General features: G+C 32.6%; 1 protein-coding gene across 1 annotated transcript; it reads left to right on the forward strand.

The window, feature by feature from the left end:
* The first annotated feature begins 606 nt into the window (after positions 1–606).
* Positions 607–26,608, forward strand: LOC127700383 (protein APCDD1-like). Its single transcript, XM_052203825.1, has 4 exons — positions 607–1,642; positions 14,575–14,701; positions 20,763–21,345; positions 25,519–26,608. Exons 1-4 carry the CDS (start codon positions 1,609–1,611, stop codon positions 26,173–26,175), a joined length of 1,401 nt encoding a protein of 466 aa, XP_052059785.1. The 5' UTR covers positions 607–1,608; the 3' UTR covers positions 26,176–26,608.
* Positions 26,609–27,180: the final 572 nt, after the last annotated feature.

The following is a 27,180-nucleotide window of genomic DNA, read 5'->3' on the forward strand; positions in this document are numbered from 1 at the left end:
ACTTTCATTCGGAATTGCGTGTGACAAATTATAACTGCGACGGTTACTCGTCAATACCTTCCGTGAAGCCGGATCGCTAGGAAAGCCCGCATCACATCAAAGCTATTATGAATGGTGCATAATCAAGTCCCGTTGAAGATACAATGTACAGAATCAGCATAAAGATACAACCATTTTACAGCGTTTTTTTCCTACGAAAATATAGTCACTATCACAATAAATACAAACGATATGTTATTGTCCTTTCAAACGAATAAAACCACATGTAATCTGTAAATAACCTTTGATTTCTGCTTAAAATATCAAATTATGCCTTTTACCCACCAACTAATATTGAGTAATTCAAACTGTATTCATCTCGTTTGAGTAAAAATTGATATCCTAATTAAAAATTCTTACTGGTAACACTCATTTTATTAAGGATAATTTATTAGCATAGTACTCTATTTTAATCTTCAAAAAGACTACAATGACTCGGAATTCCCTATAACAAAGCCAAAAGTAACTTCACTTTACCTATACTTGTATGATATTAATTACTTTTCTTTTAAATTCTACATTGTTATTCATTTTTTATTCCCTTTTAAATATATTTTACATCAAAGTAAGTGTTCGTTGTTAAATAATGACTCTTGTCACAAGTGGTTGCAAAGACGATTTAAAAAGTGTTTGTAAAATGTAAATAATGCTGCACTGCCGGCACCCAAGTACTATCAGTGTACGGGACAAGACAATGACAGCATATCTGGTTAATAAAATAAGAAATCATTCTTAAACTCGTAGGGAGCAGTATAGGAAAAATTGGTGGAAAACTACAAAAAGATGTTTGGGACTACCTTGTATTTGTTACTCAATTTAATTAAACAATCTGAACTAATAGGATTTGACATTCGTCTTGAAAACATAGGGTGCGGTGTAGAAAATGGGAGGAGACCTGCAAACGATGTTTGTGTTAAATTATATACATTGTAATGTGTGGATAATAAGAAAATTTAAAGGGAGGTACGTGATACGTTGTACAAACAACAATACAATCATAGTGTGCGTGTGTTACAACGAATTCACATTAATTATTTTGTCTTCAGAAAAAGTATTTGTAATTTATCTCCTCTCGACCTATTGACCCCGCTAGAGTAAACTTAAAAAGAATCTACCGTCTAATCTCTTATTTATTCGTATCTGATTAGTTTTCCCATACACGACTGACGTTAATTCAAATTTTACAAATGTTTTACTTAAGTTAATATTTTCTTATGATAACTCGAAAATTCCTGTTTAACTATGATATATTCTAGTTAACGTGGTAGAAAGTTGTTAATTGGTGTTATAGAGTATACCGGGTTAGCATGGCCTTTTGTAATTGTCGTGACGCCAAACGTTGAATGGTCATTCTGATCAACTCTCGTGGTGGACGTAATTAAATTTGTTTAGTAGGATACATAGAAGTGTTTTAGAGATGTTTAAACAAACTTAGGTACTCCAAATGGATTAACATTCCCTTAACCATGTAAACATAAAGAATGAAATAAAAGTAATGTTTAATAGACAGAAATGTGATAATTACAAGCAAATTATGGTGATATTTCCACGCGGATAAAAATTCAAAAAATGTGGAGAAATTTTCTGTCCAGTCTCTTTCTAGGTGAGTATGTGTTTCTTAGAAGTAATATATTGTAGTGTCTTAACATATCTAAGTTATCATACCATCATAAATCAGTTAAGCAATTAAAAATTATCATAAATTATTATATTTTTCTTTGCTCTGTTATTTTTTGTTTGTTTAAAGATTCCTTAATTAAATACCTACATTTAATTCGAAACAGAAATATATTGGTCAAAGCGATTTCTAATTTCAAGCATTGTTTATCTATATAAAAAGATATTTAAGTAAAAATATGATATATAAGTAAAATGAAAGTATTTATGGTGGGATTAAAGTGTCATAAAGTGACGGTAACGGAGGGTCAACAATTTAGATACAAGAGATTAATTGCCAGTAATTTACAGGTGATAAATTACTCTATATTGAAGTCTGTCCAGATAGCAACGTTTACCTGAGATGGCAGCCTTTTTTTAATTTGTCACGTTAATAAAATTTATTACTTTTACAAGTGCAAGTTTTATTGATACAAGAACGGTTTTGAAATTAATAAATGCTTTTATAATTGCTGATTTCACTCGTAAGAAAATTTCGTTCAGTTTGATTTGAGGAATTTCAGTCAAGTAGCGTATCATGACTGAATCAAGTCTGTGTTTTGAAATTATAGAACTCATTTAGATCTGTTTTCCACAATTAAAAATACAGTTATCGGACGTATATATGACTTTACAAGTAACGCTATTAAGTCAGTTTAACAGTTATTGTTGCAATTATTACCGTGAAAAATTATTCAGTTGGTTAGGTTCATCGAAAAATAAAATTAAATTTTATAATTTCTGATTTCACCCGTAAGAAAATTACGTTCAGTGTGATTTGAGGAATTTCAGTCAAGTAGCGTATCATGACTGAATCAAGTCTGTGTTTTGAAATTATAGAACTTATTTAGATCTGTTTTCCACAATTAAAAATACAGTTATCGGACATATATATGACTTTACAAGTAACGCTATTAAGTCAGTTTAACATTTATTGTTGCAATTATTACCGTGAAAAATTATTCAGTTAGTTAGCTTCATCGAAAAATAAAATAAAAGCAAAAATCTAAAGCCATGAAACGAATACAGAACATTAAAATACTGGTCTCCCAAAAGCCTGCACGGTCGTGAAAAGTTTTAACTGAATCAATTGATGTGTATATACCACAAATCCCTTTATCCTAATATAATGGCCAAGTTTGCATAAATGTTATTTTAGGTAGTTTGTCGAGAATTTGATAAACGAAGTAGCTAGATTTTGAAGGATGACAAATTTATCTCATTTTGAACAGACAGTTTATTTATTCTACGTATAGATAAGAAAACTTGTTGATACTTTGTTAACAGATAAAATCATCTTTCTTGTCAAATTATTGAACTGGACCTCCGGAGTTTTACCTTTTTCTTACAATGTAATATTATTTAATTTTGTCATTTATTATTCACCAGGTCAAAGGATATCTTTAAAAAAAATCAATTTAAATATAAATAAAAAGGACAAGCATCATGACTTAAGTAAGGAAGTAAGCAATAAAGTAAGTAAGCAAGTATGAAAGTATATCAATTTCATTAAGAGTCAGTACATATATATATTATATATATAGTGCCTAGAAAATCAACCTAACAATGTTAGAGTAGATCTGATTCTTTACTTCCTCCCCGATCTTCTTCCCTCGCCGGGATTCGAACTCATGCTATTGGGATATCGGGACAACACCGCCTGCACTGTCTCCAGCGCTCTAGATCACTCGGCCACCTAGACCGAACTAAAAATTCAGCTTTCGGTGTTACCTTTCCTCGTCAGTAGAATCTAAATTTGTAACACAGTACATGATATATTAGGAATGAAAATGGAATAGAATGCAGATTAGCTAAATTATATATCGTAAAGGATCGTAAGATACAGTCACAGAAATAATTATTTTGATAAGTACGTCTAAACAAGTGACAACTCTACGACAGATCCATCGATTGGATCACCAGTGAAGGTGATACACGGCTGAAAACACATATTATATTCATAATTACTCTAAATATCAGCACAACAATGTTAACTCTGCAAATTTGCGGAAGCAAATTTTTGTTCTTCCCTCATCGGGATTCGAACTCATGCTATTGGGATATCGAGACAACACCGCCTGTACTGTATCCAGCGCTCTAGACAACTCGGCCAACTAGACTGAACTAAAAATTCTGCTTTCGGTGGCCAAGTGTTACCTTTCCTCGTCAGTGCAGGCGGTGTTGTCTCGATATCCCATTAGCATGAGTCCCGGCAAGGGAAAAACAAAAATTTGCTTCCGCAAATTTGCATTTTATCTTACCGTTTCGATTCCTAACACCACTGAAGAGACATTAATTGTCGAAATCCGGATATGGTGTACATTTTTTTTGCACCTCATGTTTGCGGTATACCATCTTTTCCGCAAGTTTATTGTTTTCTGTTTGGTAATAGATTAACTATAAGATCCATTTTGTTACATCTCAGGCGTGATCCGTTTATTTGGCAATCGCCAATGGCAGTCAGCAGGGTTTAAGAACATCAGTTGTTCGACCTGCTAGTCAAATGCGTTTTGTTAAAATATACTTTTTCACTTTTTTGGTCTTTTGGAAAATGTTGTTTGTGCTGTATTTAGACCCCTCTACCAAGAAATTTGTTTTGCATGCACACGTATAAAAATTGCGGTTTATATCCAACGCAATCATAGGTTTGAACGTTGTTTTCAATTTAGGCTTGTTTATATTTTTTCGTTTGGGCTTGTAATATATTTGCCTTCGGGTTTATATGATCCGTTCATCCTATTTTGACTCTTTCAAAATTCAAGAGTCTATCCTAAATTGAGGTAAATTATATGGCCTTCCAAATACCGTTTCGATTCCTAACATCACTGAAGAGACATTAATTGTCGAAATCCGGATATGGTGTACAAATTTTTGCACCTCATGTTTGCGGTGTATCATCTTTTCCGCAAGTTTATTGTTTTCTGTTTGGTAATAAATTAATAATAAGATCTATTTTGTAACATCTTGTGATCCGTTTATTTGGCAATCGCCAATGGCAGTCAGCAGGGTTTAAGAACATCAGTTGTTCGACCTGCTAGTCAAATGCGTTTTGTTAAAATATATTTTTTCACTCATTTGGTCTTTTGGAAAATGTTGTTTGTGCTGTATTTAGACCCCTCTACCAAGAAATTTGTTTTGCATGCACACGTATAAAAATGGCGGTTTTTATCCAACGCAATCATAGGTTTGAACGTTGTTTTCAATTTAGACTTGTTTATATTTTTTCGTTTGGGCTTGTATTATATTTGCCTTCGGGTTTATATGATCCGTTCATCCTATTTTGACTCTTTCAAAATTCAAGAGTCTATCCTAAATTGAGATAAATTATATGGCCTTCCAAATACCGTTTCGATTCCTAACATCACTGAAGAGACATTAATTGTCGAAATCCGGATATGGTGTACAAATTTTTGCACCTCATGTTTGCGGTATACCATCTTTTCCGCAAGTTTATTGTTTTCTGTTTGGTAATAAATTAATGTTAAGATCTATTTTGTAACATCTTGTGATCCGTTTATTTGGCAATCGCCAATGGCAGTCAGCAGGGTTTAAGAACATCAGTTGTTCGACCTGCTAGTCAAATGCGTTTTGTTAAAATATATTTTTTACTCATTTTGTCTTTTGGAAAATGTTGTTTGTGCTGTATTTAGACCCCTCTACCAAGAAATGTGTTTTGCATGCACACGTATAAAAATGGCGGTTTTTATCCAACGCAATCATAGGTTTGAACGTTGTTTATAATTTAGACTTGTATGTATTTTTTCGTTTGGGCTTGTATTATATTTGCCTTCGGGTTTATATGATCCGTTCATCCTATTTTGACTCTTTTAAAATTCAAGAGTCTATCCTAAATTGAGATAAATTATATGGCCTTCCAAATACTGTTTCGATTCCTAACATCACTGAAGAGACATTAATTGTCGAAATCCGGATATGGTGTACAAATTTTTGCACCTCATGTTTGCGGTATACCATCTTTTCCGCAAGTTTATTGTTTTCTGTTTGGTAATAAATTAATGTTAAGATCTATTTTGTAACATCTTGTGATCCGTTTATTTGGCAATCGCCAATGGCAGTAAGCAGGGTTTAAGAACATCAGTTGTTCGACCTGCTAGTCAAGTGCGTTTTGTTAAAATATATTTTTTCACTCATTTTGTCTTTTGGAAAATGTTGTTTGTGCTGTATTTAGACCCCTCTACCAAGAAATTTGTTTTGCATGCACACGTATAAAAATGGCGGTTTTTATCCAACGCAATCATAAGTTTGAACGTTGTTTTCAATTTAGACTTGTTTGTATTTTTTCGTTTGGGCTTGTATTATATTTGCCTTCGGGTTTATATGATCCGTTCATCCTATTTTGACTCTTTCAAAATTCAAGAGTCTATCCTAAATTGAGATAAATTATATGGCCTTCCAAATACCGTTTCGATTCCTAACATCACTGAAGAGACATTAATTGTCGAAATCCGGATATGGTGTACAAATTTTTGCACCTCATGTTTGCGGTATACCATCTTTTCCGCAAGTTTATTGTTTTCTGTTTGGTAATAAATTAATGTTAAGATCTATTTTGTAACATCTTGTGATCCGTTTATTTGGCAATCGCCAATGGCAGTCAGCAGGGTTTAAGAACATCAGTTGTTCGACCTGCTAGTCAAATGCGTTTTGTTAAAATATATTTTTTCACTCATTTTGTCTTTTGGAAAATGTTGTTTGTGCTGTATTTAGACCCCTCTACCAAGAAATTTGTTTTGCATGCACACGTATAAAAATGGCGGTTTTTATCCAACGCAATCACAGGTTTGAACGTTGTTTTCAATTTAGACTTGTATATATATATATATATATACAGTAAATAATAAAACTCCTTACAACCGACTATAACATATATACAGATCATCACTGTAAGCAAAGATTCAGCTAAGACAAGCGCACATATAAATATTACGCATAATTATCGAATAAACTAAGTGCACATTAACGACGAATACAATAAGCATACATGCAAGTCAAATTGAATAAGCACACATAAACGTCAAATAGAATAAGCACACATAAGCATCAAAACGAAATAAAAAAGCACGTGGGACAAACACCCCTTAAATGTCTTTTAAGTACATAAATAATAATTTGAAACAAAGCAATTAGGCTAAAGAAAATACTAAAATCACAAAATTAGCATAAAGCGGCAAGACGTGTAGTACAATGAATAAAAAGGAAGCGTAAAGCAGGTAGCAAAAAAATGTAAAACAGATATAGGAGAGTTGTCTCTTTGGCACTCATACCACATCTTCTTATTTCTGTAAAACAAACATGTTCAACCTAGCCACATTCTTTATGTTTATCGTTTATCGTAAATTGTTTTTTTATAAATTAGTCCGATAATTTTCTCTGTTGAATTGTTTCACATGAATAGCAGACTTTATGGTATGGGTTTTTTTCATTGTTGAAGGCCGTACGGTTGCCTATAATTGCTATTATCCACTTCATTTAACTTTGGTGGATAGTTGTCTTATTGGCAATCTTACCACATCTCCTTATTTTTATATACACATGTAGTAAAAATGCAGGAATATAATTCACTGGCAAGCTCTCATTACAAACAGATAAATGGTATTTTGATACCTGAAGATACAAGGAGATGTAGAGTACATGTCTAAGAGACTGCAACCAAAAAACACAATAAACAAAAAGACATCTAGAGCATATGGTATAGTACAAATGTTCCTACCACATAACAAGCTCTTGGTCGCTTTGGTTGTAGATAACTTCGTCAGAAACAGCAAATATATCTATCATTTACACGGAATTCATAAACGAAAATGAAATACCGACAGAAAGATTAATCGCGAGTATTTCACACGATATTGTATTGTATTGTTTTTTCATGTAGCTATTTTTTGGGTTTGTTTTTTTTTTTTGGGGGGGGGGGGGGGGGTGATTCTTATTCTTTTACAAATATATCAAGTTCCTTTTCTAGGATCATTTGGCTTTGTGAACAGAATAAGTTTTTCTTTGACTGATAATTTCTTGTCTCGACTTCAGGCTATTAAGAGCTTGTCACGTGTGTCTTTTTATTTCTTTTATTTTCGTTGTTGAAGATAATATGGTGAACTCTAGATGTCTAATTTTGTTAAAGTTGTGCCGTTTGCTTGCTTTCTCGTCATAGTTTACTTCTTTTTTGTTTTGTTTTATTCATATTTAGACAATGTAAATTACAAAGTATGATGCACTGCCTGTTTTGAGTCCATTAAAATTAACTTGACACAATTCAAGCTAAGGTAATAGCGTCGGAGACAACATTCTACTAACAATATATGGCACGTTATTGTTGTTAATCCGTTAAGTGCCAAGATCTTTTGATCCATCTTCACAGCACTTCTCCAAATAAAAACATTATTTACAATAATCACTTCGGAGTACCTTATGTCGTATCCTGTCTTATGAAGAGTTCCAGCTGTCAAAGATTTACATACTTGGTATGTTTTAACTATTAATCCTTTGTTTGTTCTGGTTTAGTCGGTTAATCCTGGTTATCTTTATCCTAAACTAACATCATATACAGATATACCTGCAAAGCAAGATATTTTATTTACGCTCGAAACATTGAAAATTAAGGATAAAATGTTGATAATAAGTTTGATTTTTGAAAAAAAGCTACTTTAAAATAATCATAAAAGATACCAGGCTTATAATTTTGTACGACCAGACGCGCGTTTCGTCTACAAAACACTCATCAATAACACTCGAATAAAAAAAATTAAAAAGGAAAAATCAACTACGAAGTTGAAGAGCATTGAGGACCCAATATTCCGAAGGGTTTTGACACATATAGCTAAGGTAATCTTCTTGGGGTAGAAAGTCCTTAGTTTTTCCGACAATTCAAAGTTTTGTAAACAGTTAATTTGTAAATATAGTACATAACCGATAAAATAAGTACGGCAAAAATTATTCCACACAAGAGACTTTTTCAAGACGTCTTTAAATTTTTACTAAAATACCATCATGTGTGTTATAATAATATATTATATAATCACTAATTTCTAAATATATGACCTAATTAGGTATGCCTAATGACAGTTCTATAAAACTGCAATTTTGATAATTATGTTTGCTGATTTTGAGAATTTATAAAAAAAAATATAAAAGGGAAATACTTTACCAAAACCAAAACACTATAAGAAGTAAAGTTGTATATTTTCTTTCAGACATATGGTTCATTGCGTTGAAGGGTGTCCTGTTAACTTTTACAAAAATGTACTAAGAATGTCTTCCGCTTTCATATGTAGCCTTAAATTTTAAATTTATAAAAAATGTAAGATTTTTGAAAAATAGATACCAGCAGATTTTTAATAACTTTTTTATTTGACCCTGTGAGTGAAACAGATATACAGTGGAAACTAGACCTACCCCTTTGACCTTCTGGCGTTATGCTTTTTTATAGCTAACAACAAATTAAAAAAAAAAGACGATAAAATGTGCGTTTAAAAAGTATGAAAGTGACAAATTGCCTGTTAAGCAAACATTTCATTTCTTTTACACCTTGATAACAAAATCCTATTTATGTAAAGATTAAAGCATCTCTGATTGCAAATTATTGAGATGCACTTCCGTAGTCCGACATAAAATAACGTTTGATTTGAAATTGCATTAGTCAAATTATCTTAATCTGGCACGTGGCAAGCAAATACTTTTATTGCTACTGCTATTATACTGGAAGGAAAAAAGGGCATGTAACATAGAGGGATGATAGAATATATTTCAAAACTGATTCACAATGATGCTTTAGAAGAATCTATTGGCAAAACAGATAAGAGTAGATGATGCCTGTATAATTGAAGATTGAAATTGTTCCGACTAGCCTAAAATTGAAAGTTGTCATGCAAGCTTTTTTTAGAACTACTATCCTCCGTCCTAACACTTCAGAAATGTGTATCTTGTTCATTTTTATGCTGTCTTTTTGTTCACGAAGAAGCTGATAAACCTATTAACAACAGTGACTTCCTAGTTTCTTTTTGTTGTTATGGTACCGAAAGATGTTGGCCAGCACTCTGATTCTGTACATTTCGGTCAATCGATTACTGAAATAAGTGATATTCTTTACATCAAGGATTTTCACAGTAAAGATCTAACTATAAAAATCCTTAGTATGATCTTTATACTAGAACAGATCTCTGTCCTTACCATCACCGAAGGATATTACAGATATTTGATGTAATTCACTTTAAGTAGCCGCCTCTTCTTGAAATAATTCTAAGACTATCAGAAAAGTAGAAGAACTCAGGAAACATAGAGTCATACAGTGAATAGAGAAGCAAATTAGTTGCATAGTCTAACAAATATCAGACTCGGCTGCTAACTCCCGCCAGTACTTATGAATTAAGATGCATCGGCTTGTTATTTTTGTCAATGTCTAGGTTCTTTCATTAATGATTTGTGTCTGATGCTGAGCAATAAGAGGCAGTAACTTATCGAAATAGTCCTGCCCGTCAGAGCTTTTACACGCACACGAAACTAGAACAACAGGTTTTCAAGCTATGATTTCTGATAGTCCACTAAACTCAAGAAAACATTTTCAACTTAAAATTATTCTAAAGAAAGGTATGATTTAGTGCTCCTGAGTTGTAAACATGCCCTTCTTTAAATCATTTCTATTAATCAAATAGAAATATATATGTTACTGAATAAAATTGGACATGTACTTTCTAATCCTAAGGAAATTGAGGGTAAGAGAATCAAAGCTGACAAATCCATCGTTAAGCCATTAAAACCTCACAAATTACACAACTGAAAATTGCACTTGTAGTTCAAAAGTAACAGTAAAAACTGCACCAAATCTTACTCGTTAAAATAAGATAAAGTTTCCAAATGTGACATTGAAGATAAATTAGAAAATGTTAATAAGCAGCTAATTTGCACACGGTGAATGGTTAATATGTGAAATTCCGTTACAGTGTAATTGTTGTTTATAATTAAAACCATATTTAGAGAATTAGAGTATTACGTGAGATAAAACATAATCTTAATAAATACGCCCATGTCGCGACGACTGTTTAGATTTTTATATGTAGGTAAATTACCTGTGAAACCCCCTTTTACCTGTTTTGTAGTTTCGTTATTCCCATTCCTCTCCCTTTCTTGTCCTTTTTATACCTTTTGATTAACATTAAGACATAAGACATTAATATAATGATGCTTGCTATAATAGAAGAACACTATCATGTATTTACATATTGTTAATATCTGTCATTTGTTCTTTATTGAAATTTCTATTTTGTGCTGCATTTTTCAAAATTATGATTTATATAATTATGACGAATATCGATATGCAAGTTGAAAGAGAATAAAGGAATTCATTGTAATATAATTATGCGCAAGAGAAGGGAGAATCAACAAAACAGTTACATTTGCTTGATATTCTCAACTATTGCATTTTGTATATACATGACATAAAAGAAGCTATTAAGATGCGATATGATTGCCAATGAGACAAAGTAAGTTCTATCCATAAGAGACCATATGCTTATTTCTCTTGCATTGTTACCTATTGCATTATGTATACTGTGCTTAGATATAGGAAGATGTGGTATGAGTGCCAATGAGACAACTCTCCATCCAAGTTACAATTTATAAAAGTAAACCATTATAGGTCAAGGTACGGCCTTCAACACGGAGCATTGTCTCACACCGAACAGCAAGCTATAAAGGGCCCCAAAAAATTACTTGTATGTTTGTATGAATTATTTGTACTATTCTCGTTACTTTTTTACATTATTGGTAATATGCTCGTTTAACTTTTACATTATATATACATGGATGCGGATTACTTTTTGCAACAACTTATACTTGAGTTACTTTTTGCATTGTGTAAGCTATGTTCGTTACTTTTCACATTGCGTAAGTTAATGTTCACATTGTTTTTGGCATTTCAAATGTATTCTCAAAGAAAGTGTATATACTCCTACGTGCTCGAAAATCAAAATGGTTTATTGAATTAGTGATGATTATAAAAAAACATCATGACAATCTTTTAAATCTCAAATGATTGTCATCAAGTATTTACAAGGAGCCTTACATTTTTACTTCAAATAAATTGCGAATGTGGTATCAAGTAATTGGGATATAAATAATTTCTGGCATCCAATTTGTTTAACGTTTTTGACACTTTTGTTCGTTTTACATTTCGTTCTGAATCATTAATAAATAACGTTTGTCGCAGTGACCACAAGTTTAATTAAAAATAACATTCATTAAATTCTTGTACTGACTCAATCAATTTAAGAATAGTAATTGTATCTTGTTGACCACGCCAGTTGTTTTGTTGAGGAGGACTGTTTATAACAACTGACCACATTTTATGAGATGTTTTACGAGTATCTTTCTTGTAAGGTATCTTGGTTTATGAGTATCAAGTGGATTTAGTTCTCCACCTGGCTCAGGGTAATATAAAGCTATCATAACAAAATGTAATAATTTATATGAATTAACAAATAACCCACACAGAGTACTTGGCTTTGTTAAGAAAATGAAGTTGCATTGTCTAAATATCTACATCAGATAAATTAACATCAGAATAGAATTTATTTCAGATGCTTAATGTTTATTATGTTTGATTAGTCTTGTAAATTCCTTCTTTTTGTGTGCTGTGATAAATTTTCATTGTGTATTATTGTTGTTTGAGGAGGTATTTTAAACAAGTAAAGTCTGGATATTGTCATGAAAACTGCACCGACACATATTTTTCAGGTTCTCTTACAGTTACATTGTTGTTTATTGTTTGTCAATGTGTCTTTACTCAACATGGTGAGATTATTGTTTGTTGTTTCTGCAATTTGTTGAGGTAATTGTTTGATATCTCATGTAACTCCGGTCATTAAATTTTTTTTTTAAAAAGGGGCAAGATACTAAAGGCCAATTAAAACAATACCATAACTGATAAAAAAAAAAACAGAGGGTAAGAGAAAATAGATGAACAGAAAAACAACAGTCCGCAAAACACTACACAGAAAACTAAAGATTAGGCAAAACAAGCCTCACCAAAATAAGTGGGGTACTCAGGTGCTCCGAAAGGGTAAGAATTTCCTGTTCCACTAAGTGACACAAGACGTGTTGCTCATGGCAAGTAAAAGTTCGGTGATTAGATCAAGACGACTAGACGATTCTCATCGTTAATCGATACAATATTCAAGACAACTAGACGGTACCCATCGATAACAGATACAATATCCAAGACAACTAGACGATATTCATAGATAACCGATACAATATTCAAGACAAATTGACGATACTCATAGATAACCGATACAATATTCAAGACAACTAGACGGTACTCATCGATAACCGATACAATATTCAAGACAATTAGACGGTAATCATCGATAACCGATATAATATTCAAGACAACTAGACGATACTCATAGATAACCGATACAATATCTAAGACAACTAGACGATACTCATAGATAACCGATACAATATCCAAGACAACTTGACGATACTCATAGATAACCGATACAATATCCAAGACAACTAGACGATACTCATCGATAACCGATACAATATTAAAGACAACTAGACGGAACTCATCGATAACCGATACAACATTCAAGACAACTAGACTATACTCAAAGATAACCGATACAATATTCAAGACAATTAGACTATACTCATAGATAACCGATACAATATCCAAGACAACTAGACGATACTCATAGATAACAGACACAATATCCAAGACAACTTGACGATACTCATAGATAACCGATACAATATTCAAGACAACTTGACGATACTCATAGATAACCGAAACAATGTTCGGGACAACTAGACGATACTCATAGATAACCGATACATAATTCAAATATCGTGTGCACTGTAATCAGTAGCATAAGTTTATTGCTAGAAAAATCCACCATTGTGGCACAAATAAAAAAATAAAAATTCATTGTACAGCAAAAGTGATAGTTTTAAACAACCAGCGAGTTTGACACTTCATGCAGCTGTGCACTACTAGTACCAACAGCAAAAACATAATCATTTATCTAAACGTTAAGGAACATGCAGATTAAATACGATTCCTATGTCGATTACAGTACATTAACAAAATAAAGACTGTCGATGTATTTATTACCTCTAAAACGTGTTCTTTCACGGATAGTTTATGAAGAGGAGTTAATTTTTGGAATGTTCAGAAAGTTAAATACCGATTTTATATTAGAACTTTAAGCAAAAGTGTGCAATATAAATATCCACTATGAAATGTATCACCAAGACAATTTCAGTGAGAGACCCTTATGGGAAGTCGATGTAGTTAAACACCCCTGTGGTAGTTGTAGATTTATGTGCATCATGCAAAATGTGCAGTCCATTTTCGCATCAGCCTTAAACTGGTTATCCTAGTCTAAAATATTTCAGTAGAATATTTAAGCCATATTTATATACTGGAACATTATTGTTTGCTTCTTCGTCTGATACTACAGAAAATAAATAACTTTGCAAAACATTCTGCTTTGATTTTATTCTTATCCTAAAAAGAAAACAATACAGTCAATTAATCTCATGTTAGCTTCCCTCGATATGCAATATATAAAACACGGGACAGGATAAAGATAATACATAATTAATATTTATACTTTGTTTTCAATTCTGGATACCGAATATATTACTTTTAATGATAGTCTTACTTTCAAAATATTTCATTGGTGTGTCAGATAACATTTCGAACGTATATATAGTTACATTGTATTTACAACATTTCTAACGTTTATATAGTTACATTGTATTTACAACATTTCTAACGTATATAGTTACATTGTATTTACAATATTTCTAACGTATATATAGTTACATTGTATTTACATGTTATATTCACTTTTACAGCATATTCAGTAGCTGGTGTATTCGATGAACTTCCATCAAAAGACACTAACATTAAATGTCCATCTACCAATGAAGAGACAGAAAGATTGTACCCTCCGAAGTTCAGAGGAGTTTGGACATCGTCGAGGTAACATAATAATTCTATTGTAGAGTTTGATTCACATCAAAACTTTTTGTGGTGGTTCCTTTCTCAACAAAATTTACCTCACATTCTCCCCGCTTCCGTACTCCTGTCAAAGAAAGTGCAACACCTAAATAATGAACTTGTAACAATTTCCAGTTTACTGTATTATGGTCAACCATGAAAGTATTATAATTATAGTATACAATACTTCCATGGTTCAACACTAAGTAGATAGCTTAAATCTTCCATAATTGATAAGCATAAAGAAACACATTTATTAACTAACTGACTCCAAAAAATGTACACATAATGCAAGTACAGATGTATATTAAGACCACATTAAACAAATGGAACATCGTTTACCTTTGAAATAGACTTGAAACTTAATAAGATTTTAGTTTCTTTTGAGCTGTTTATTGTATACATAGTCAGAAACCTCATATTTCTGAACTAAATATGATTGATGCATTCAGTTTGCTGAAGCGATTGCTTATATTTAAGGTGTTCCTATAGACATCAATGGTCTGTAGACTTGCGACAAGTTTAGTTTAACTGTATTCATATTCATCTACTTGTAACAATTGTATACTGAATGTTGTGCGAAATCAAGTCAGTATTTGACTTTTATCAATATATATTATAATGTTTTTTTTTTTAAATTTATAAAATTAGATTAATATATAAAAGAGAAAGAGAGGTGGAAATTAAAACAAATATATGTGGTCTGATCATCGGGCACTATTTCAGGAGAAATAATAAAATGATAATTTGCTGTATATCTATCAATGTTTCAAATTAGAAATTTACATTAAATTCAATTCTTAAACTGTCATAAAAACCAGGAATAAAAATGACAAATAGAAGTAAAATAAACTTTAGATTTAATAAAGCTTTAATGGACCTAGGTGCGAAAACGATGTAATAATTCCACAATTTCTAAATAATTATTGACCATTCTTATTTGCCTTGTCAAGAGCAATCAGACATGTTTAATTTGTACAAAGTGAATAAATACAACGATCACACTTATGTATTAAATACTGTGTCAACTAAGTAACTTCCACTTTACTACAAAACACGGAGGGCTAATATTTGCAGAAAAAAACCAAAAACTTCTTATTATTATCCTTAAGTAAAGTGACAAAACGGGACAAAAGAAATTTTTCGAGTCGACACCTAGCATTATTTGTATAAGAGATTAGGCCACGATAGATAAATTTTTTGTTCTTTTTCTGCATGTATTCTGTCCGTATAAACTATATAAGTGAAAAAAGATAATGTATCTTCATCTCGTGACGATTGTAAATTTCTTTTTACATTTAAAAAAAGGAAAACATCCAGTTTGTTGCTTTTATCAATGTAGGCTCGTTATTTTAAACAACAACAAAAATTCTCTTTAAAAATCTTAATCAAAAGATCAAAAGTAAAGATGATAGGAGTGCAGATACTTGTAAGACAACGTTCCGTTTATGACCAAAGGACTTAACATGACTACCTTCATATCTACAGATCACAGTTCATTAACTATGGGCGAAGACCCATGCCATAAAGTAAGAAATAAATGGTCACCAAAAACCAAATATAAAAACCCAAAAAAGAGACGAAAAATCAATTGCCGTTCGTCAACCTCTCTTTATGTAAATTGTTTCAATGTAGTGATAATAAATTTAAAACTCGTGTTTGTCCTTACAATTTGAAAACAACATACAAATTAATTTGCTTGGCCTAAATGATGATATTAAGGGTAACAGGATCCGACGCTGTTACGTGTTAATGGTCATAAAGAACAAGATATCCCTGTAGTTCATCATTAGAGGGGTAAATGTGATAAGGATTGGTGGATTTATATGATAACAACAAAAAAAGGACATCTAGATAAAAACCAGCACGAATTTAAAATAGGAAGATAGTTTTGAAATGAAATACGTTTGTTTAAAATGACAAGAATTATTACTAAAAAGGGTGGATTATTTACAGAAAAGCTGACTGTAGTGTAACATTTCTCCTTGTGTATATATAGTATTACAAAGAAGGAATCTGTTTGTCTATGGTTTATATACTATTCTCGTAATTGATACTAAGTAATTACCACTGTATTGTATCTGTTAAGTAAATGTCCGCTTCAACATTTCAACTCAGTACTTCTGGAAAACTCCGCGTCGAACCTCTCATAGTATAAAGGTATTTTAACGACTTGACCACAGATAAATTTCACTTTTATTCGTGAGTAAAGTAACAAAACAGGACAAAAATGAAATTTCTTTCAAACTTTAACTTTCTTACGGTTATTTAGAGGTTTTCAATGTTTTAATATTAAACTACATTTTTATACGAAGATTTAGTTATGAATAGCTGGGCGCGGTTCTAAATTTGCGCCAATGTGTCGCTCGTTTGGGCCACAATTAAATTATTCATTTGCACAAACAAATTAAGTACATACTGTATATATCAAATGCGCAAAAGAATAATTCATTAGCTCCAAGGTGCAACAAAAATACGAGTATAATTGAGCAATCATAGTACTATGGATGATGATAACCGACTTTAGTCCTTCTCTATCTGTGCTTGAGTCATGTTTTAAGTATGCCTTGAATGTACAACAGCTAAAGCTATATGCACTAGCTCAGACATTCGACCAGCGACTGGCTTATATGGTCCAACGTCCTACTAAAAATTGCAACACATTTAGCATCGCAACTTATTTCTACAAAAGTAACCAACTATTTGTTGGACTCATATTTTTAATCGCAACTTCCATCTAAATGTGTATTACTTGAAACGTTTTGAAAGTTTAAAATTGGGCAAGTGAACATTACTTTTAAACCGGTTACATATTTAGATACATGTTATAGATAATGCATTTTTTAAGGTTTTCTTGTCGTATAAATCATCGAGGGTGTCAGAATTGATCAAATAAAGGCCTACCGTAGGGACACCCTGACAAGAAAAACCTTAAAATGTGCATTATCTATAGCGTGATGCCATGACAGTCCCCGATAGTTTCTCTCTCAACTGTTAAGACTGCGGACGATTTATAGCTTGCTATAATGCATAGACACTGACCTTTTCTTGAAGAATGCATGTTGCTCGTTCATGTTTTTTTTTTATTTTATATTTTTGTCACTGAGTTGCAGTCTCATTTAAGTATACCCCACATCTACTTTTATTCCTAGCCAACATGATAAAGCCTTTGTGTCTATTATTAAGACTGACACAGCTATTATTATTATCCGCTGTCTTTCATTAAGGCGAGAGAAGTAAACAAAAAATGAATTGATTGATAAAGTAATAACTGCTGCTCTTAGAATCAATATAGAAATAAAACATTTAGAAGTCCACACATTCGATAGGTTTCACTTTTATCTACTGGATGGATACATGTTTTCCAGTAGTGTTTGACTATTGGTATCTAAGGACATTATCCGTAAAATGACCAGCGCTTCTTCTTCTTCCATTAATTTGCATTCCACCTCTGGTGTATAGTCGAAAATGACTATTTACACATGCCTAAAGGAAACATCTTTCCAACAAACTATGTACACAAATCCAGTTAAAAGCCATCATGGTGTTATTTACAATTAAAACTGAAATGTCTAACATGAAGCAAGTGTCTGTAGGCTGGCTTTGAATCCTTCCAATGTGGAAGCTGTGACGACAGCAGATCGTAGTTTTTTTCCATAGACGAATTGCAGATGGAAAAAATGATTGCTGATGGGATTGTATTCTCGAGTAGGGTAGTAGGAATCTGGTATCATGTCCTCTTGTTGTTAATGCTACACCCCTCGGTATTAAGTATTGTTCTGGTGGTATTACAACAAGATGTTGTATTATGCGGTAGAGCATGATGGTCTTTACTCTCTTCCTGTGTTCTTGTAATTCGACCCATTGCAGGGCTTCTAACATCTGGGTTACACTACTGGTGTGTTTCTGTAGTCGCCAGTTACAAAACGTGCTGCTCTTCTCTGCACCATTTCTAATTCTCTGATGTTTTTCTGAGTTATTAGGTCCCAAATGATACAATCGTTCTCCATAATTGGTCTTACCAGTGTGGTATAACATTGTGCCTTAATCTTATTTGGACAGGAGCTGATATTTTTTCTCAAGAAAGAATTGATGGTGTTCGCTTTCTTGGTTACTGTGCCTATGTGATAGTTCCATGATAAGTTGTGGCTGATATTAAGGCCTAGGTATTTTGCGTTCTTTACAACTTTAATGTCTTTCAATGTATGGTGTAGTTCTTGGTAATTGATTTCCTTTTATTTGTTATCGGTAGTACATCGCATTTGTCAGGGTTTAATTGCATGAGCCATGTGTCTTCCCATTTCTGTAGATTGTCTAGGTCTTTCTGGAGTAAGATGGTATTCTCCTCTTTACATATCTTTCTGTAAAGTAAGCAATCATCTGCGAATAATCTAGCTTTAGATGTTACTAGTTCTGGCAGGTCATTCATATATACAAGACAGAGAAGAGGCCCCATTACAGTTCCTTGGGGAACTCCAGATGTTACGTCTTATGTTTCTGACTTCTTTCCATCTAACTGTAACATCAGTATTTTATTACTTCGATGATAAAATCTTGAACTTATTTTTCAACTCTCCGATTAATAAAGTTATTCTTGTTAGTACCGTCATAAGTATATGCCAAAACTATTTTACGAAGTTAAGTTCAGCAGAAACTTTGTTTTCTACGATTGAAGGCACTTATTAAATTACTAAATTACTAAATTATTACATTTTTTTCACGAATCACCAAACGATATTTTTTTTTCACTCAGAAGCTACCGCTGCACATTTCATGATCTGAATATCTTTTTTTTTTTTAAATTATGGATATGGACATTTTCGATAAAGCTCAGTTTAGAAATTCCAGCTTGATCTGCTTTGATATACAGGAGATTGTAATTTTTACACTGCCTAAAACGTGTAAGATCATCGTAGTTTTCAGTGGTTGTCGTTTGTTGATGTCGTTCTTAAGTGTTTTTTCGTTTCTCGTTTTTTATGTAGATTAGACCGTTGGTTTTCCTATTTGAATTTTTATTACACTAGTCATTTTGGGGTCCTTTATAGCTTGCTATTCGGTGTGAGCCAAGGCTCCGTGTTGAAGGCCGTACTTTGACCTATAATTGTTTACCTTTTATATATGGTGACTTATATGGAGAGTTGTCTCATTGGCTTCTTATTTCTATTAATAAAGAATAAGCAGAATAGCTGTTCAGACCCTGCTTATTTATTCTGCTCATCAATTTTTCAGAAAAGACTATATTGATGCAAAAAAAGAAGGGAACAACATACAGTAAAATAGAACAAACTTACTATGTATTAAAAGACTAAGTAAACATCAGATATATAATATATATTCAACTATCAATCTACTTTCTTTTATTTCTTTCAAAAATTCGAATGAATGAAACGATGAGCACTTATCAGACTGTCGAGTGTTTGTATAGCTATAGTCTGGTGTCGTCCATTGGCATCCTACTGATTCATTCAAACATATACAAATATTTCTACACCGTTTAATACTCTGAATGTTAACTATTTAATTACTGCTACATTTAGTACTATATCACATATCTTAATATTTATCTCTTGTATCTAATTGAATTTTAATGTGCATCTGATATATGTTTTGCCATTTGAGAGGTTGGCATGTGTCATTGGGCGAATTGTTAGAGATATAGTTTATTAATAAACTCGACACGCACCTGTTAAAATTGTAATTGAAGTAATAAAACTTTTGCCTAAAGTGTTTCTCTCTGCAGCAAAAGTAATGAGACAGCTTTGCTCCAGCTTTGACCCAGCCAATAAATAAGCTTTTAACTACAGAGAATAAGACTTCGATTAACAATTTTATAAAACCGTCTCCACTTTGAAAGGATATACCTTATGTCGATACAGTGTAATATGTAAATTAATTAGAATAAAATCTTACATTGGAGTCTATATAAAATAAAGTTCCCATAAAATATCTCTTGAACTGATTATAGAAATGTACATTGTGTTATGGGTTTTCTAAATTTTTTGGGGGTACAGATAATTTTGTAATCTGCATTTTATTATTTCAGATGTGAAACCAGACCCGGTCCGGAATTTTTAGTACGAAAATACATATTCCGACGTAAAAAGTTTAAATTGAACCAGTTTTACTACTTTGATGCACAGTGTACCAGACCGAAGTATGGCATCACAGCAGAAGGGTCAATCAAAGTTCAGCAAATGTCATGGGTGGTCCGAGGCGGTGCCGAGTCAGTGTACAGGCTCTATAATGTAACGATCAATCCATATAATAAACACTTCGCAAGAAAGCTTAGCAAGAGAATTAAAATGTATTGCAAGTCATTACATGGTATGAATCTTAAGAGATATAGAAAATATAAAATATTCAACTTTCCACGAAAATTCCAGAAATCCAAAGATTTTGATTGTACAGGACTTTTATCTTTATCATTCCACGAATTGCAGCTATTGAAAGTTGAATTAAAAAAGAAAACAAACTTGAATTCGCATAATTCTTACTTAAATGATAACCAAATAAGCAGGTACCAGAAACCTACTCGTTTGCTGTACCTGGGGAATATACATACAGATATTAAACAGAGATCAACATATAGACCGTATAGTTACCAGACACCACTCAAGAAGGGTAATGTAAGTATGATTGTTCTTTGCAAGTTATCAAATTTTAATTTACAACTTTCTATAGTGTCCTAATACAGATCAAACGGTTACCAGACAATGTTAGTAATGAAGAAAAGTAAGCATGAAATCATACACAATGCAAACATCAACATAAATACAGTACAGTTAACAGATATGCAAAGTACTACATCACACGTCATTGTCACGAGTCGTAAAATTTACAGACAGCTCGTGATTAGTGTAAATACAGCTTCAAGAATCACTGAAGAGCATTTATTATCGAAATGCGAATCTGGTGTGCAGTAAAATAAGTACCGTCAATGTTATTATGTAAAGAATTAATATACAAACCTTAGAGTTGCGTGGCATCTTAAATAACTTAATGTTGCCAATGGGCTGATCAGATTTTCAACTGATCAGTTTAGTTACAAGACAACACGTATATTAAACAAAACGGATGAACATACATACAATGTATTTATTACTGCACACAACACTTGACACCTGAATTTTACTCAACTGTGGTACCGATTTTGGTGTGCATAACATAATTCCTGATTACCCTTACTTAGTGTTTCCAACAGTAGCTACCAGGAGTGCTTCGCTCTGTCCTCGTTTCCATGACGTCCTGTCCTTTTTTGTAGAACATTTTGACGCCATACCCTTTTTTGTCGTATTTTATAATGCCCTGCCGTATTCAAGTTTTTTACAAAATGCTTAGGTATGAACTTTTACGGACTTATACAAATAAAAGCGGTATACTGGCTGATTACCTAATAATAAATTTATCGATTATTTTTTTTATTAATTATCAAAATAATATAACGCGAAATGAGGCCTTTGAATGGGACGAAAACAAGCATGCAGGGCTTGCTGGATGTAATTTATGAAAATCAGACAACTGGAAGATCACTACGCAATGACTTGGTATTTTTTTGTGAAGTATGAATTCTCTTACTTTAAAACATAAGCCTACTCAGTAAATATAGAATGCAAAAGATTGTACAGATGTGGTTAAAACAATCTGTAGAAAAGAAGGAAAACACAAACAAAAAGGGCAACTGCACAAACAACAGCCACACCTGAATGTAACATTCTTATTATAATAACCTTTATTCATGGAATTTGTGTTAATGAGCCACCCCAATGACATAGCAGTGCTGACAGAAGGTTCTTTGTGATAGAAAAATCTATATTTGAAAGGATTATTCGTTGAAGGGTCTGAAATAAGGAGATAAAAATCTATAAATACATTTGTGTAAAATCTTAATGAAATCCATTACAGTAACAATACATTAGAAGTAGGTTCATGATGTAACATGTAATCTTCTTTTGTCCCACGCAAAAGGTTGATGTGACATCTGCGACAACCCAATTCAACGGCTGTATAGAGCACACCCGAGGGGGCTTCACCTTTGTAAGACACACAAATCGTTGAGCAATATATAATTGAAAATTTAATTTAAATAAGCAGTATTAGAGAAATGTTCAAAGAAATTGGTGATTTTTGTGCAGAATTTTTTAGTAATTTTTTTTTTTGGTTCTGAAAAACATCAATTATAAATTTTTCAATCTGTCAAACGGTCCAATGACGGTATTTATTTTCACCTTCATTGTTCCGTCAAATGCAACCTTATTAAATCCCTAAGTTATGTAACAGTTGTATAAACAAAAGGAGTATTTTACGAAAATAAGATCAGAATTGTTGGTCATTGTTTGAAAATTTTTAGTATATCAACCTTTATAACTGCGTTTGAGTTTTATTGAAAACATGTTTATTTCAAAATGCAAACACTTATTATCATGAATCATCCATCATATTCACAAAGAATTCTGCCATATTTTGCAATATTCCCATAAGAGCAGAATGATAATTTAATTGTTATAATATAGAATGAAACATCTTCGGTCATACTGATGAAATTAACACTTCTGATCAACTTATGTTGTCACATTGGTAGACAAATTAACAACCATAGAAAATGTAATTTTACTACAAGTGTTGGTCTTTGTCTTTGAAACTGGACAGTTTACAGTGAATCACTATAGATACTTTATAGGTTTCTGTGACTCATTAATATAACTTTGATGCTGTAGTTATATCGAGAGGAATAAGTTTTATCAAGTACAGAAAATATGAAAGTATTGAAACGATAAGACATCTTTTAGACATCCATAGTCGTGTAAAGAGACCAATATCGGTTTGCTAATGAACCTCTAAAAGAAAAAAAGATAGTATAAAAGGCTGAATTTTATTTTTGTCTCTTACCACAATTGTCTACAGTCCTATATCGTCAGCGAATACAAAGTCAACTTATATTCCCGTTTTTTCTAACATTAAGTTATCTTTGCCGAGTATCTGCCGTTGGATTGTTTAATCCTGAGTGATACCCAAGTTATATTGTCCACTGGATGTCTGATTATCGAGTTGTCTCCACCTTGTTTCTGGTAACTCAATATTTAATTTCAAGCACCACTCATGAGAAAATTATTTTTCGTAATAGGTTTATGGTGCTTTCAAATTAATATTTCTAATTTACCATCTTGTAGTTTTGTATTTCTGTCATTGGGTTGATGCCACTTGATTGCAAGCCCGGTAAACATTATCTTATAGTGGAATGCTATTTCTTTTTCACTGAAGTAAAATTTTCAGTTTATTCAGAGATATTTGTTGAATACTAAGGTTACTCTCCGGTGCATACATGGTCCTTGTATTGAAGCTATGTTATTTTGGGCATATGTCCTTATCGGTGTTATGATTTTGGGTTTCGAATATTAAGTTTCACAGTTCATCAAATATGTTTCAGTAGTTCGTACTTCTATGTTGTGTCTGCTTGAATTGCCTCTATAACCCCTGGTGTTGTTTCTTGCTTGTATTGCATTGGATTTCTGATTACCAAGGTTTTTTTTATACATTTAATTGTCTACTATATTTATAATTCCTTACTTGTGTTTTCCTTATTTTACGAAAGCCATCACGAGTTGATTGACTGTTATGGAATATCCGTTACACAGATGAGGACGGATATGTTCCAATTGTCGTTAACACTATCCCGTCTCTTTCCCTCGAATGTGACAACACTGAATTAAACTTATCAGTGCGTTTGTACGTTTCTAAGCAACACGACTGGTGCTACATGTCGAGCAGGATCTGCTTACCGAATCCGGAGCACCTTAGATTTTGGGTTTTGTTCTTGTTGCTCAGTCTTTTAAATTAGTTTTCTATGGTGTTTTGTATACTATTGTGTGTCTTTTGGTCGTTTGTCGTTTTTGCCACGTCATTGTCAATTTGTCATTGACTTATGAGTTAGAATATATATCCCTTTGGTATCTTCCACCTTATATCGTCAAAACTTTATTTTTCTGATTTATGTGCGTCTCTAATTTGTGTGTACCAATGGTTTTTTGGTACTTATTTCCTTTACCTTTTACTGTCTCCTGGGTTTGTTATTTCAGTTATATCGGTTTTGTTTTATCCACTGAATTCTTTTCACTCGAATCTAACCTTTGCTTTGTATGACCCACTAGATTTCCCTTACTGGGTTGCATCTTTGCAAAATGATTTTTTATACCCGAGTTGTATCTTTACCTCGTATTACCCAATAGATTTCTGATACCTGAGCTGTGTCTTGGCTTCGTATGGCATTGATGTCTAATACATGAGCTTTATCTTGGCTTCGCATAGCAAATAAATTTCAGATATCTGATTTTAATTTTGCTTCGAAAGGTCCTTCATTTGGTACGTGTTAGACCAACATTTTGAAAGCAAAATAAATAAAAAGGTTTGACAGCATAAGCACCAACAGGATCTAAACAGAGCATCTAAGCCCGTGTACGGTAAATTTTGTGTAAGGGAATTCCAACTGATGGAAATTTACGATCAAAATTATCTATTTTAAAATCACGCCAGTAGCAAAGCATTGGCTACTCGGCGAACTAATAAGACTGACGCAGTAACTTTCTATAATTCCACGAGCAACGTTTTATTTACATTGCAGTTACTTGAAATATATTCAGTTTACCAAGAAAATAAACCACGACAATAATCCTTGAGGATTCATCCTAATTCTAGTGATATGATTCGTTTGCGTCCTTAACTGAAATATACGGTAAAATTTCATGCTTTGTAATTTTCAATAATAATTGGTATCAATTCGACTTTTTTTAAATTTTTTTTTTCAGAGCAGAGATTGTACAGTTTGTCGGAAAATAAAAAAGTCAAATGAATTCAAGCCACCTAGATTGGACAAAAATCGTAATCAAAGAAGAATATTCATAGATGGATATTGGAGTAGCAGAGGTTGTGAAACGAGATCGTACGGACAGTTTTTAAAACGATCGTTACTCTTTCATGCTAATGGTGTATCATGGGAAGGAATGTACGATTTCTACCGAGATCCAGACTGTAACCATGGTTCCCTCTCTGTTCATGTTTCGGGAGGTTACCTAAAGGAAAGAGAATCTCGAATAATCGCCGGAGCATCCGACTATAAATTTAATTTGACTCAGATGAGTATTATACCGCGTGACTTTTTCACAACGGATACACTGAACCATGCGCGGAATAATTCTTGTGGAATAATTGGTACGTGGAAGATTGATTCTGCGCAGTCAGTGGTTAGTACAAAAGGTTGTGATATTCTTGGTTTACACGTTCCTACAACGGAATTTGAAATAATCAAATTAGAACAAAGAAAAGTTGACGATGTTTTACTTGTTGGTGAAAGACCAACTGATGGGAAATCCTTATCGGGACCAAATATAAGACCGACGTCATTTCAGCCACCACTGGTTCGCTGTATGATTGAAAGAAATAATAATGAGCTTCCAGACTTTTAAATACCTCAAGACATTTTAAAAAAACCCAAATTGATTGATAACGATCAAATTTGCGGACCATATTTTATATATATTTGATATTTTAGCATATGTTTTCACCTCGATTAGTTTCAAATGAGTACTGATTAAACGTTGAAACTATGATACCGAAACGTCAAAACTGGTTCTTTTGATAGACTGTGCTTATGCTCTGCAAAAACAAACCAGCGAATTGTCACACAATATCCAAATCTTGTTCAAAACTGTTACAAAATAAAAAAATAATTACCTCAGTCATACTACCAATAGTGGGTAATGGTCACTATGCAGAGTGAATTCTGAATGAAACTCAATATAAATCTTACATAAAAAGACTTTATAGAATGATAACGAATCTCGACAATGACTTTTGTCTGTTAAAAATTTAAACAAACAATAAAATAAGTCCATTTTGTTTTCACTTGACCATCTTGAAAGCCAAGTCCACAAAAGGCACAATGTGCTTTCGTTGGAAATTTTAGAGGATGGGAGGACTACAGAATAAACGATCTACGACGAGGTTCCTGGCTTTGGAAAGGCACAGGAACATGTTTTGGGATAAATCTTGTTTTATTGTGATGAAAACGTACACCTTTTTAAGTTCTACCAGTGGGATATCAAAAAGTATAGAAAAAACGTATACATTTAAAGTCAGTTCAGAAGAACTAAACATTATAAAACCGGCATAATAAATCACTTCTTGTTTATGTCTTTTAAGCCGATCTGGCCCATAGGGCCATGTGAGTTATTGCTATCACTTGAAATCCGTCGTCGTCGTTCGTCGTCGTAAAAAACAAAAATAATCAGCAGTTCAAGATCTACAAAAATGCCAATATGACGGAAACCATTGGAGGACACCTTAAGGAGTAATTGCCCGTAAATGACGATTTTAAACTAATTTGAGTGTTTTTGTCTATTATTTCAAAAACTATTATAGATAGGTAGAAACTATCTCAAAAACTATTATAGATAGGTAGAAACTATCTC

The sequence above is a fragment of the Mytilus californianus genome, unplaced genomic scaffold, assembly GCF_021869535.1.
Source record: "Mytilus californianus isolate M0D057914Y unplaced genomic scaffold, xbMytCali1.0.p SCAF_5, whole genome shotgun sequence".
Lineage (NCBI taxonomy): Eukaryota > Metazoa > Mollusca > Bivalvia > Mytilida > Mytilidae > Mytilus > Mytilus californianus.

Excerpts from the sequence above, each read along its gene's own strand:
- LOC127700383 (XM_052203825.1), top strand. The coding sequence starts at position 1,609 with ATGTGGAGAAATTTTCTGTCCAGTCTCTTTCTAG. Across the intron at positions 1,643-14,574 it reads TCTGTCCAGTCTCTTTCTAG|CATATTCAGTAGCTGGTGTA; the intron begins GTGAGTATGTGT and ends TCACTTTTACAG. Across the intron at positions 21,346-25,518 it reads CACCACTCAAGAAGGGTAAT|AGCAGAGATTGTACAGTTTG; the intron begins GTAAGTATGATT and ends TTTTTTTTTCAG.